At 41.8% G+C, this 13,643-nt stretch overlaps 1 protein-coding gene across 3 annotated transcripts in view; it reads left to right on the forward strand.

The window, feature by feature from the left end:
- LOC144592810 (TPR and ankyrin repeat-containing protein 1-like) overlaps window positions 1–13,643 on the forward strand; it is an 86,009-nt gene that overhangs the window by 13,508 nt on the left and 58,858 nt on the right. For all 3 annotated transcript variants that reach the window (XM_078397919.1, XM_078397921.1, XM_078397920.1), the window contains 4 exons: window positions 2,746–2,860; window positions 5,135–5,288; window positions 6,836–6,936; window positions 7,768–7,854. In XM_078397919.1, the coding sequence (XP_078254045.1) occupies window positions 2,746–2,860; window positions 5,135–5,288; window positions 6,836–6,936; window positions 7,768–7,854 (457 nt within the window). The remainder of the gene's footprint in view (window positions 1–2,745; window positions 2,861–5,134; window positions 5,289–6,835; window positions 6,937–7,767; window positions 7,855–13,643) is intronic.

Raw genomic sequence — 13,643 nt, forward strand, 5'->3', positions numbered from 1 at the left:
ATGGACATTTTGTTCAGGTTTCACAAGGGTGCAGGGTTTATTTGGAAAGGACTGCTGTGTTATGATTTCCATTTTGTGGTTGTCTCCTGTCTGTCGCTATATACGGTCCTGAACACATTTCATTAGTCTACATTATTGACTGCATTAGTGACTTAACGCTGTGTGATATATGCCACTCTTCTCTCTTCTGATTTCCATCTCAGAACTTGAATGTAAAGTGTGTTGCTGAGCAAACAGCAGCAGTCCTGTAAAGCAGTTTTAATCAGAAGGATAAAGAGTGTAACACCTTTTAAAAGTGTTATCGGGAATATAATTCAAAGCATCACCGTCATTTAAAAGTGAGCATTTGGACAAATTGTATAATTTCTGTGCACTGATCAGCATTAAAATGACCAAAAGTTCAACTGAATTAGGCACACAAATAGTATGGGTTTAAAAATGTGACTGTGGATCCTGACATCCCAAAGCTTTTGCAACACCTGCCGCCGGAGAAGTCGCTTCTGCTGGAATACTGTTTGCATGCTGCTACAAATACAGGCCTAGCAATATAAAGTAATGTGCTTGACTGAAACTCCAACCATCATCTTAAATATTCATATATTTGCACATTCCACAACACGTATTGCAGGCCTCCTCCTTGAGATGAAGCAGGAGGCGGTGTTGGATCTGGATAAATCCCCAGGGCCTGATGAGATCTATCCCAGGTTATTGAGAGAGACGGAGCAAAAGGAGATGGCAGGGATTTTGACAAAGATGTTTGAATCCTCTTTAGCCACAGTGAGGCCTGGATGACTGGAGAGTAGCTAGTGTTTTTCCCTTTGTTTAAGAATGGAGGTAGAGAGAATCCAGGAAATCAGAGGCTGGTGAGCCCCATGTTAGTGGTAGGGAAATGATCAGAGAGGATTCTTCGGGATAGAATTTACACACATTTGGAAGAGTATGGGGTAGTCAGTGACAGTCAGCATCTGCGGCAGATCATATCTTACTAACTTGGTTGTGTTTTTTGAGGTCTGGAAGGTGATTTTAGTTGGCGGGGTAGTGGATGTCTTCTAAATCAGTTTTAGTAGTCTTTGATAAAGTCCCTCATGGTCAGCTGATCCAGAAGATTTCAGATGCATGGGATGCCCGGTGACTTAGTTGTATGGATTTTGAACTGGCTTACTTGTAGAAAACAGGTCAGTTGGAGAGTTGTAATTCAGGCTGGATTTTGGGCATCATATCTGAGGAAGGATGTGCTGCCTCTGGAGAGGGTCCAGAGGAGGTTTACAAGAATGATCCCAGGAATCAGTAGGTTAACCTATGATGAGCGTTTGGTGGCACTGGGCCAGTACTCGCTGGAGTTTAGAAGAATGAGGGGGGACCTCATTGAAACATACAGAAAAGTAAATGGCTTGGATAGAGTGGATGTGGAGAGGATGTTTCCACTAGTGGGAGAGTCTAGGACTAGAGGTCATAACCTCAGAATTATAGGATGTTCTTTTAGGAAGGAGATGAGTAGAAATTTCTTTAGTCAGAGGATGGCGAATTCTTTGCCACTGAAGGCTGCAGAGGCCAAGTCAGTGGATATTTGTAAGGCAGAAATACAGTGCCGTCCATAATGTTTGGGACAAAGACCCACCATTTATTTGCCTCTGTACTCCACAATTTGAGATTTGTAACAGAAAATATCACATGTGGTTAAAGTGTGCATTGTCAGATTTTAATAAAGGCCATTTTTATACATTTTGGTTTCATCATGTAGAAATTACAGCAGTGTTTATACATAGTCCCCCCATTTCTGGGCACCATAATGTTTGGGACACAGTAATGTCATGTAAATGAAAGTAGTCATGTTTAATATTTTGTTGCATATCCTTTGCAAGTAATGACTGATTGAAGTCTGCGATTCATGGACATCACCAGTTGCTGGGTATCTTCTCTGGTGATGCTCTGCCAGGCCTGTATTGCAGCCATCTTTCGTTTATGCTTGTTTTGGGGGCTAGTCCCTTCAGTTTTCTCTTCAGCATATAAAGGCATGCTCAATGGGTTCAGATCGGGTGATTGACTTGGCCACTCAAGAATTGACCATTTTTTAGCTTTGGAAAACTCTTTTATTGCTTTGGCAGTATGTTTGGGATCATTGTCTTGCTGTAGAATGAACCGTTGGTCAATCAGTTTGAACTTGGGCAAATAGGATGTGTCTATACATTTCAGAATTCATTATGCTACTACAATCAGCAGTTCTAAATAAAGTCCGATCAAAGATAGTCCGAGGTTCTCCAATGAGGTAGATAATAGTTCAGGACTGCTCTCTAGTTGTTGGTAGGATGGTTCAGTTGCCTTGTAATAGCTGGATAAAATTGGCTTTGAATCTCAAGGTGTGCATTTTCACACTTCTATATCTTTTGCCCGATGGGAGCGGGGAGAAGAGGGAGTGGCCAGGATGCGACTCGTCCTTGATTATGCTGCTGGCCTTGCCAAGGCGGCGTGAGTTGTAAATTGAGTCAATGGGAGGGAGGTTGGTTTTGTGTGATGATTTGGGCGGCATCCACAATTCTCTGCAAAGGCAATGCCAGTATTTAGGATAAGGAGATAAATGGTTGAAAGAAAAGGAAAGAAATAAAATGTAACTTGCAGGCTAAATATTGATTTAAACTTGGAGGGGCTGAGTTCTTAGTACATTTCATTTATAATGTAATTATAATGTTATAATTTCATTTATAATGTTAACGAGGGCAAGAATTTATCCTATTTTCCTTTTTATAGGGAGTTAGCTGTACTCTTCTGCAACAGATCAAATGCCCTTTATAACCTGGAAATGTGGCATGATGCTTTTCAGTCTGCACACTATGCTACTGCCATGGACGGTACTTATATCAAGGTAAGTGTGTTTTTGCAGGCCTGCATTGTGTAACATGCTTTAGCACTTGGCATTGATCATGAATTTAAATATACCAAGGTAAATTACAAACTTCTGGAGGAACTTAACAAGTTGGACAGCATCTATGGAGGAGAATGGACAGATGGCATTATAGGTCTGGCCCTTCCTCAGATTGATGAAGTAGAGGAGAGAAAGCTGGAAAAGAGAGTTGAGCAGAAGGCGTGGGGTAAAAACTGGCAAGTGATAGGTGGATTCAGAAGAGATGGGGTGGTTGGCAGATGTGTGGAGATAGAAATGGAGACAAAAAGATGCAGATGTGGAATCTGATATGGAAGAAAGAAGTGACATGTAAAACTGGACAGAGGGAGAAGGCTGGAAGTGAACGAGATGGGGGGGGGGAAGAGGAAAATAGTTTCCCTACACTAGAGGCTCACTGGCATATAGTTCCCTGGATTCTCTACTTCATTTCATAAACAAAGGAACAACATTAGCCACTCTCCAGTCCTCCGGGACCCTGCCTGTGGCTAGAGAAGCAACAAAGACCCTCGTCAGTTTAATCTCAGTTATATTTGTTTAATGTTTTGCTAAATGCAATTGTACTCAAAGTTTAATGGTATTTATTTATCTGTTATTGCTGAAATAATTTACTTATGATAAAAGTGATATTTTGTTGAGGCATGCAACCATCGTAGATTTTGTTTGTAATATTTTTACCTTGGAGAGAATATTTTAATTTTGAGACATAGCATGGAAACAGGCTCGCCAAGTTCACGCAAACCATTGATCACATTAGTTAGGACACGAGGGCCAATTTACAGAGGCCAATTTACCTACTATGGCGAGTCTGGAGGCTTGTACTTTGTTGAAGTTTATTGCGGTAGCAATATTCAATTACAAAGGATAACAAACGAGATTACAGACAACCATTAACTCAAACTGTTCACATCGAAGTTCTCTTCCCACTGACTGGTTTTGGGCGACAAAACCACCACGTGACCTTGCTGGCCAATCCGAGGGTTCGACTCTCAGGACCAATCCCTATGGTCGCTACATGACCCCCCCCCCCCAGAACCCGAGGTACGGAACCTAGCAGGGAGCCGGATTTCGCGACCAGAACGAGTAAGGAGAGGGGCTGCAGGAACCACAGGAGCAGGGGGTCCCGGATCAGGGGGAATTGCAGGCGGACGGCCCCGTCGAGGCGGTTGACCGACCAGGACAGGGCGGTCCTGATCCAAGTGTGCAGGTTTGAGCCTGGACACAGAGACGAGCTCACTCCTGCCCCCAACATCCAAGGTGAAGGTGACCGTCCCTTTACGCAAGACGCGGAACCACAACGTGACCTTGCTGGCCAATCCGAGGGTTCGACTCTCAGGACCAATCCCTATGGTCGCTACACTACAAACCCGCACATCTTTGGGATGTGGGAGGAAACAGGAGCACCCGGAAGAAACCCACTCAGTCGTGGAGAACGTGCAAACTCCACAAACACAGCACTTGAGGTCAAGATCCAACCCAGGTTTCTGACACTATGAGACAGCAGCTGTGCCACCCATTTGCATGAAATAACTAACATGAAGTGGTAGTGATTTTACCTCTGACAGTGGTAATTCTAAATGAAGAGTACTGACGCAGAAGGAGCAAGAAGCATTAAAGTGTATTAGCTTAAGAATACCTTTTCCTAAAACATATAGATACAAGCACTGCAATGACAAAATTTGCCTGAATAATTTTCTTTTCTCAATCCATGTTTACTATTGCCAGATCACCAAAGCCAAACAAACTACATTCATCAATTTGTAATCAAACTGCATAAAGTGCATTGAGGTTGCATACTTTTCTGTTAACAGCCCATTTTTAGTATTTATTAAAAGTTTTGAACAATAATATTAATTCTCTATCTGAATGAGCATCAGCCTGCAAAGTATCACAGTCATGACCCACTGGATGCATTTTATAACCAATTGATTTAATTTTATTAAGTAGCTACAATGAAGTTATTAATCACACATCATCTATAGTAAAGAATAATCTTGAACATAAGGGTTAGAATTCAGAATTGTAGCGATTAATTTGACAATTCATGTTGCAAAATAAATTTTTTCTTCATGTGCATTTTATGTACAGTACATAATTTTCTAAATGGACGAATATCAGATAAAAGCTCTACCACTTAATTGCACAATTATTCAGATGGAACCTATATTTACAAATAATCTAGATTTCTCCTATGTTATGAATTTGGTGTAATTTACTAAACTTTCTTTTCTGACACAGAGCTACTATTGGGCTGGAAGTGCTTCATTGAAGATGCACAATAACATGCTGGCTTATCAGTTCTTCTATGAAGGGTTAAATATATTGGATGGAGACCGAGAGAGGTCTCAAAATCAGATTGCAGATTTCATTGTGGGAATCCTCACAGCTAACGGTATGTAAACAATTGTTCGTTGCTTTCCATGGCCTCCAGTGATAAAATAAAATATGAACATGTTGCTAAATGGCAAGCCTTGTATTAATAATTTAAATTTAGAAATAACTGAAGTAATATGAGTGCAGTTGAATGTAAAAGTGATAGATGCATATTAGAATTTCTAGCTGTTTGTGTAGATAATTGATGGTTATTGGCACTGATCAGGTGGTCAAAAAGAAGTGATAATGTAATGGCTTAAAAAGAAATATGGGGATGAGAGTCAAAGAGCCTGGAAAAGTTAAACGTTATCTCTGCATCCGGGGGTGTCAAGAGATATTTTCAAGATGAAAAAATTAGTAGAAAAAAAATGTTATGAAGGGTGGGACTAAAACAAGAGATCATAAATTTTTAAATAATTGCTGAATTGAAAGTTTTTTTTCCCCTAAGATGTCCAGTAAATATCTTGGTGAAAGATAACGCCATTAATAATTTTGATAGTATGTGGGCTAGGTCTCGAGGATGAGAATAGAATATGGAACAGTACAGCACAGGAACAGGCCCATCAGCCCACAATGTTTGTACCAAACTTGATGCCAGGCTAAACTGATCTCATCTACCTCTACATGATCCACATCCCTCTATTCCCTGCACTTAGGTTATTGCACGTGTATCGAGGTACAGTGAAAAGCTTTTTGTTGCATGTTATCCAGTTAGCGGAAAGACCATACATGATTACAATCAAGCTGTCCACTATGTACAGATACAGGGTAAAGCATTCTGGTAAACATCCTCTGCACCCTTGCCAAAGCCTCTGCATCTTTTCTGTAATGGGGTGACCAGAACCGCACCCAATACCCTACATGCAGCTAAACCAAAGTCCTATAGTGCTGCATCTGTTACAGATTTGCAATGGAAAAAAACAGGAGATTTTGATTCATCTTGCATTTGTCCATTCATCCCTTTTTTTTTTGCTCGTGTTCGCGAATTGTGTCCACCTTGTGATCCTGCTTGAAGTTCCCTGTCTAAAACTGCCCCCATCTGTTCCATCTTCTACCATTCTACTCTGTCACTATTTTATTTGTATTCTAATTATATTTTTAATTGTAATTGTATTTAATTGTTACTTGTTTTGGAGAGATATGGGCTGAATGCAGGCAAATGGGACCTAACTCAAGAAGGACGTTGTTTGACAATAGACAATAGGAGGAGGCTATTCGGCCCTTCGAGCCAGCACCGCCATTCAATGTGATCATGGCTGATCATTCTCAATCAGTACCCCGTTCCTGCCTTCTCCCCATACCCCCTGACTCTGCTATCCTTAAGAGCTCTATCTAGCATGGTTTGGCATGGATAAGTTGGGCTGATGGACCTGTTTCCTCTCGAAATAACTGTATTACTCTGCCTGTTTCTTGTGACTTCAACAACATTTTATTTCTTCTTTCTGCTAGTAACTAAATGATTTAGCAGCAAGTGCCAAATAAACAATAAAGCCATTTATTCATGAACATCATCACGCATTAACGATTTGCTTAAGATCTGAAATTTATGGATCACTGTTTTCACAGGGACTGATGCCAACGGCTTTGAGATATTAAAATGGAAAAAGTACAATTTGCAGATTTGGCAAACAGTCATCGATAAAGCTGCAAGAAAGTACTTGTGGGAGGTAAGCAGTGACTCTATGACATATAACATTGTAACTTAGCTGATCCACATATTTGCCATAGAACTCGTTGTGGATCATGGAACATTGAATCATAAAATGTTAAGTCTGAAAGAGGCCTTGTGGTGATCAAAGGTATCACAAAATGCTGGAGTAACTCGGCAGGTCAGGCAGCATCTAGGAGAGGGAATGGGTGACGTTTCGGGTCGAGACCCTTCTTCAGACTGAAAAAAACCTTGTGGTGATCAGATGTATCCAGGCATTCTGCAGTGACTATCCATTTTGCCTTTATGTAATAGAGTTCTCAGAGGATCCTGGTAAGTGGTGACAGGTTCAGTATTTTGAATCCCTAATATGTGGAGAACAACAATAACACCACACAAAGATGCTCCAATTTTAGCTGTTTTATATCGAGGGGGAGCAAGCTTGGGAATATCACCAGAGTATGTTTCAACTGGTTATTGAAAGGTTGGGAAAACCTTGCTAAATTGAAATTAAACTGCAGCTGAAGAAACTTCACAAAAGAACTCTTCCCTCATCTCAGCACACCCCAAATTACAATAATTGTAATGTTTGCAAGATCCCAGCTTTCACCACAGTTGACTTCTGCAAAGATTAATATACTACAGATATTGTTTGATTCTAAGGCCGGAGGCAAATCTCTGGAGAACACCAAACCTTTGCGCTAAAGATCAAAAGTGGAAAACAAACACTTGTTGAGATAAGCTTAGAAATATTATTTATTTGATATTAAGCAATACAATAATTAATTTCTACTCTTTACATGGCACTAAAAATACGATTACTTTATTTTCAATACTCATTTCTTTGCAGTCTCTATATTTTTTACTTTGCGAATATCGGTGTATCCCTGGAAACAACTACTGTGCCTCTGAAATCCCACTTAAGAACCTATTTGAGGTATGTTCTCAACACATTATTGCTTTGAATGCATTCTTAATTAATCCTTCTACCTTGTCTGATGGAAAGGGCAAGTGTTTGTAAAGTGGAATCTGAAATGAGTTAAATGCGGTGATGCAGTGTGATTTCAGCAAACAGGTTATTTGATTCTGGATTTTGGAGTCGTGTAAATGAATGGGCAACAAGATGAAGATTGAGCTGAGTAAATATTCGGAGAAATAATAATAGTATGTGGGGGGATTTTTGAAGTTGGTTGCTGAAAACGTAATGCTTAGAGTTGAGAAAAATGATGTAATGCACTTTGTTTATCAAACTCAGCAAAAGCTACAAATGGCATGTAATTGCACATTGCCATTTCCCTCATTCATTCCCATGTTTCAAATCACTTGGACTCCCCGGGGCTTCTTCATTCATTGTCATGTATGCATTTTCCCCTCATAAGCATTTTCTGCAAACTAATTATATGAACTGTGCCTGAAGAAGATTATTGAAATCTGACTAGGGTGTATCTTCAACTGAACAGAAACTGAAACTAAGGAATAATAACCTAACTTTGATGAACTGGTGCAAAGATGCTGCCCTGCAGATGTTGAAATTATGTGATTCAATCATACAGTAGCAGGGAAAAATCAAGTGCAACTGTAGGCATTTGGCACAATTTTGAATTAAAATATTAAAATGCCTCATTTCAATGGATAATATCATTCTTAAAATGTACATTTATTGCAAAGTAACAAATCTATACAAGTCGAAGGTATTTATTCACAAAATGCTGGAGTAACTCAGCAGGTCGGGCAGCATCTCAGGAGAGAAGGAACGGGTGACGTTTCGGGTCAAGACCCTTCTTCGGTCTCAACCCAAAACGTCACCCATTCCTTCTCTCCTGAGATGCTGCCTGACCTGCTGAGTTACTCCAGCATTTTGTGAATAAATACCTTCGATTTGTACCAGCATCTGCAGTTATTTTCTTACAAGTCTATACAAGTAGTTTACTTTTTTTAAATTGGGTATTTAACATGCTGTCTGCTAGACCTGCCAGTAGCAGCTAACAATTATTCAGATGGTCAGATGTTGTGAGTAATTAGTGTCTGTACATGATGTGATGTAAACTGATATTACTGATGCAGAGCACTTGTAATTGATTTTATTAGCCAAGTATGAAAACAAAACAAGTATGTAAATCATACGAGGAATTTGATTTGACATACAGTCACACCAAAAAAGCAACAAAACATGCAACCACATAAAAATCTAACATAAACATCCATCACAGCGGCTCCTCCATATTCCTACTATGATGGAAGGCAATAAAGTTCTATCTTTCCTCCTTTTTCTCCCATGGTTGGGGGAGTCGAACCATCCGCAGTCGGAGCGATTGAAGGTCCCGCAGCTGGCAATCGAAGCTCCCACATTGAGGCGATCGAAACTCCCGTGATCGGGACGGTCGAAGCTCCTGCAGCTTGGAGCTCCCAAAGCCGGTCCCTAACCAGGGACTGCGAGCTCCACGATGTTAAAGTCCGCAGGCTCCCGCGGTTGGAGCTTCCGAGATCGATCCCTGGCAAAGGGACCGTCAGCTCCGAGATGTTAAATCCGCAGCCTGTTGCACGGTTGGAGTTGCCAAGGTCGATCCCCAGCAAGAGGCCGCCAGCTCCATGATGTTGGGCTGCAGTGCAGACGGAGATACGATAAGGAAAAAGTTGCATCACCGTCGAGGGAAGCAATTAAAAAATCCCCCCCCCCACATAATACAAAAACAACATTACACTAAAAGAACATTTAACCACAGACTAAAAAACAACAAAGAGAGAAAGGGACGTGACCAACTGTTGGCGAGGCAGCCATTGTACGGCGCCACCCGGTGGTACGAGTGCTAGAGTCAGGAATTGGTGTGCAGAAGTTTGATTCAGAGGGGGAAGATGTTGCACTTCAGTACTTGCAATGATTCATGTGAGGATTGGATATCAATTACATTTTTTGCTCTTGATTGGTGCAATTGTAGAATAAACTGATTAGGTAGATTAGCTAAATAATTGAAATTGAGTAAATAACTCAATTAGTTCAGTTATTTACTTGATTTTGATTATTTAGCTAATCGACCTAATCTAAACTAATTGAGCACATCAACAAACGATTTGATGTGATGACAGACAGCGTCATACAGCACCGAAGCAGGCCCTTCAGCTCTACACGGCCATGCCAGCCAAGATGCCCCATCCAAGCTTGTACCATTTGCCTGCATTTGGCCGATATCTTTCCCAACCTTTTTCTATCCATGTATCTATCCAAAAGTCTTTTAAATGTTGTTATTGTACCTGGCTCAACAACTTAATCCAATTGTTTTTTCCATTTATCCACCATCTGCTGTATGGAAAAAGTTCTCCCTTATGTTCCTATTAAATCTTTTACCCTCTCGCTTTCAACCTATGTTCTCCAGTTCTTGATTCGACTACCCTGGGAAATTCGACTACCCATCTATGCCCTCATCGTTTTATATACCTCTATAAGATCACTCTCAACTTCAAAGACTAAGGTTTAAACCTGCCCAACCTCTCTCTATAGCTCAGATCCTTGAGTCCTGGCAACATCCTCATAAATGTTCTTGCACTCTTTCCACCTTAATGACATCTTTCTGATAGTAGTGTAAGAAAATAACTGCAGATGCTGGTACAAATCAAAGGTATTTATTTCACAAAATGCTGGAGTAACTCAGCAGGTCAGGCAGCATCTCGGGAGAGAAGGAATGGGTGACGTTTCGGGTCGAGACCCTTCTTCAGACTGATGTCAGGGGGGCGGGACAAAGGAAGGATATAGGTGGATGACGTTTCGGTTCGACACCATGTCATCCGCCTATATCCTTTGTGCCGCTCCCCCTGACATTAGTCTGAAGAAGGGTCTCGACCCGAAACGTCACCCATTCCATCTTTCTGATAGTAGGGTGACCAAACCTGAACACAGTAATCTGAGTGCAGGCTCACCAATGTCTTGTACCACTGAAACATAATATCCCAACTTCTATTCACGATTCAGTGTCAATGAAGGCCAGCATGCCAAAAGCCTTCCTCATTAGGAAAATAGATCATATTTAGATTAGAGATACAGCGTGGAAACGGGTTCTTCAGCCCACCGAGTCTGTGCCGACCAGCAATCACCGCGCACTTACACAATCCTACACACACTAGGGCCAATTATCCTACATACCTGTACATCTTTGGAGTTTGGGAGGAAACCGGAGATCCCAGAGAAAACCCACTCAGGTCACGGGGAAAAAGTACAAACTCCGTACAGACAAGCACCCACAGTCGGGATCGGATCCGGGTCTCTGGTGCTGTAGGGCAGCAAATCTACCGCCGTGCCGCGCTGCAGAGTAGGGAATATAGGGAATTCGACAAAAGGATAAAAAGCAGGACTTTGAAGGTTCTGGTGCCACGTGCTCGTGAGGATAGGAATAGGAAGATAGAAGTGATGAATGTGTTGCTCAGGTGCTGAAGCAAGGGGGGGCAAGGACTCAGATTTTTAGGGGGATGGGAAACAGAATGGTAGGTTAGTAAGCAGACTGACTGATGGGAAGGTGGAGCTCGGGACCAATAAGTCTCAAAGGAAGGACAGGCAATGAGGGGTTAAGTAATATGGTGAAGCTAATGAGCATATAACATATGATTATGATGTTGTGGCCATCCTGGTAAAACATGGTTGCGAGAGGGACTCGACTGGTAGATAGCTTAACGGTCCAGTGTTTCGATGATTCTGACATGAGGGAAAAGAGGTGGAGAATGTCCTGGCAGCACTTGGAGAGTACATACTAAGGCAATATGGTAGAGCTCAAAAATAAGAAAGGTGCGCAAAGTCTAATGGGATTGTACTATAGACCACCAATTATCAACGGCAGATAGAGGAGCAGATATGTGGATAGATTACTGGAAGATGCCAAAGAAACAGTCTCGGTAGGTGACTAACTTTTCCAATATTGGAACTTGCTCACTGGCAAAGGCGTTGACTGGGCAAGACTTGTTTAGGTGTATCCAAGAGCATTTCCTGAAACAGAATGTGGATAGTCTAACCCAAGACTGGAACAGGCTGGATGTTGTACTGGGAAACGAGTCTGGCCAAATGAACAGTGTTTCTGTAGAAGAGCATTTTAGGGACCACAACTCCATAAGTTTCAAGATTGTTTTGAATAGGGACGACCTTGTGGGAAGGTACTAAGTTGGAGAAAGACAAGTCTCAACGGGGTTGTTACGAGGTTAGTCCACATCTGACATGGGGCAGTTGTTGAAAGGCCAGTTGGCATGTCCAGTAAGGAGGAAGGAAAAGGATGGCAAAGTAAGGGAACCATGGATGAGCAAGGAGGTCGTAAATTTGTTTAAAAACAAAAAGGATGCGTATCCAAGATTTGAGATGAAATCAGGCTGGACCTTTGATGAATATGAAGCATATAGGAAAAAAGCATTTTTATACACTAAAAACAAGAGGATAACCAGTGAGAAGGTAACACAACTCCTGGATAAAAGAGGGAATTTGTGCATGAAGTCGGGTGATGTAGGCGGAATACTGAACGAGTAATTTGCATCTGGAGAAAGATATGGAGGACAGTGAGGTCAATGTGGAGAATAGTGCAAGGGCAGTTTAAGATTGAGGAGGTGGTGTTGGGTCTCGTGAAGAGCAGTAAGGTGTATGAATCCCCGAGGCCTGATGGCATCTATACCAGGTTATCAAGAGAGGGGATTGCAGGAGCTTTGATAAAGATCTTTGCATCTTCTCTAGCAACAGATAAAGCTCCGTGGGACTGGTGAGTAGCAAATGTTATTTTGTTCAAGAAGTGAAGTAGAGATAACCCAGGGAATTGTAGTCCGGCGAGCCTCACGTTAATGGTAAGGAGACTATTGGAAATGATTCTTCTGGATAGGATTTAATCCCATTAGGAAAAGGATGGGTTAATTTGAATCACTTGGTATAGCTTTGTACTTGGCAGGTCATGTTTTACGAGCGATTGGGTTTTTGAGTAGGTGATGAACGTGATCAATGAGGGTAGGGCCGTTCATATTGTCTACATGGATTTGAGGCAATGAGTATACGAGTCGAGAAGTCGTGATGCAACTTTATAGGACTTTGGTTAGGCTGTATTTGAAGTATTGTGTGCACTTCCCGAAACAGGAATGATGTGGTTTTAGAAAGGATTCAGAAGATGTTGACCAGAATGCTGCATAGTTTGGAAGGTATTAGTTATCAGAAGAGGTTGGCTGAGTTGCATTGTTTCCCTGGAAAACCGGAGGTTAAGGGGAGACCTGATACCAGTGTACCAGGGCGGCACGGTAGCGCAGCGGTAGAGTTGCTGCTTTACAGCGAATGCAGCGCCGGAGACTCAGGTTCGATCCTGACTACGGGTGCTGCACTGTAAGGAGTTTGTACGTTCTCCCCGTGACCTGCGTGGGTTTTCTCCGAGATCTTCGGTTTCCTCCCACACTCCAAAGATGTACAGGTATGTAGGTTAATTGGCTGGGTAAATGTAAAAATTGTCCCTAGTGGGTGTAGGATAGTGTTAATGTACGGGGATCACTGGGCGGCACGGACTTGGAGGGCCGAAAAGGCCTGTTTCCGGCTGTAGATATATGATATGATATGATGATATTAAAGTATAGAAACATAGCGAAATAGGTGCAGGAGTAGGCCATTCGGCCCTTCGAGCCAGCACCGCCATTCAATATGATCATGGCTGATCATTTAAAAGCAGTACCCCGTTCCTGCTTTTTCCCCATATCCCTTGATTCCTTTAGCCCTAAAGAGCTAAATCT

Source organism: Rhinoraja longicauda, chromosome 4 (assembly GCF_053455715.1).
Source record: "Rhinoraja longicauda isolate Sanriku21f chromosome 4, sRhiLon1.1, whole genome shotgun sequence".
Lineage (NCBI taxonomy): Eukaryota > Metazoa > Chordata > Chondrichthyes > Rajiformes > Arhynchobatidae > Rhinoraja > Rhinoraja longicauda.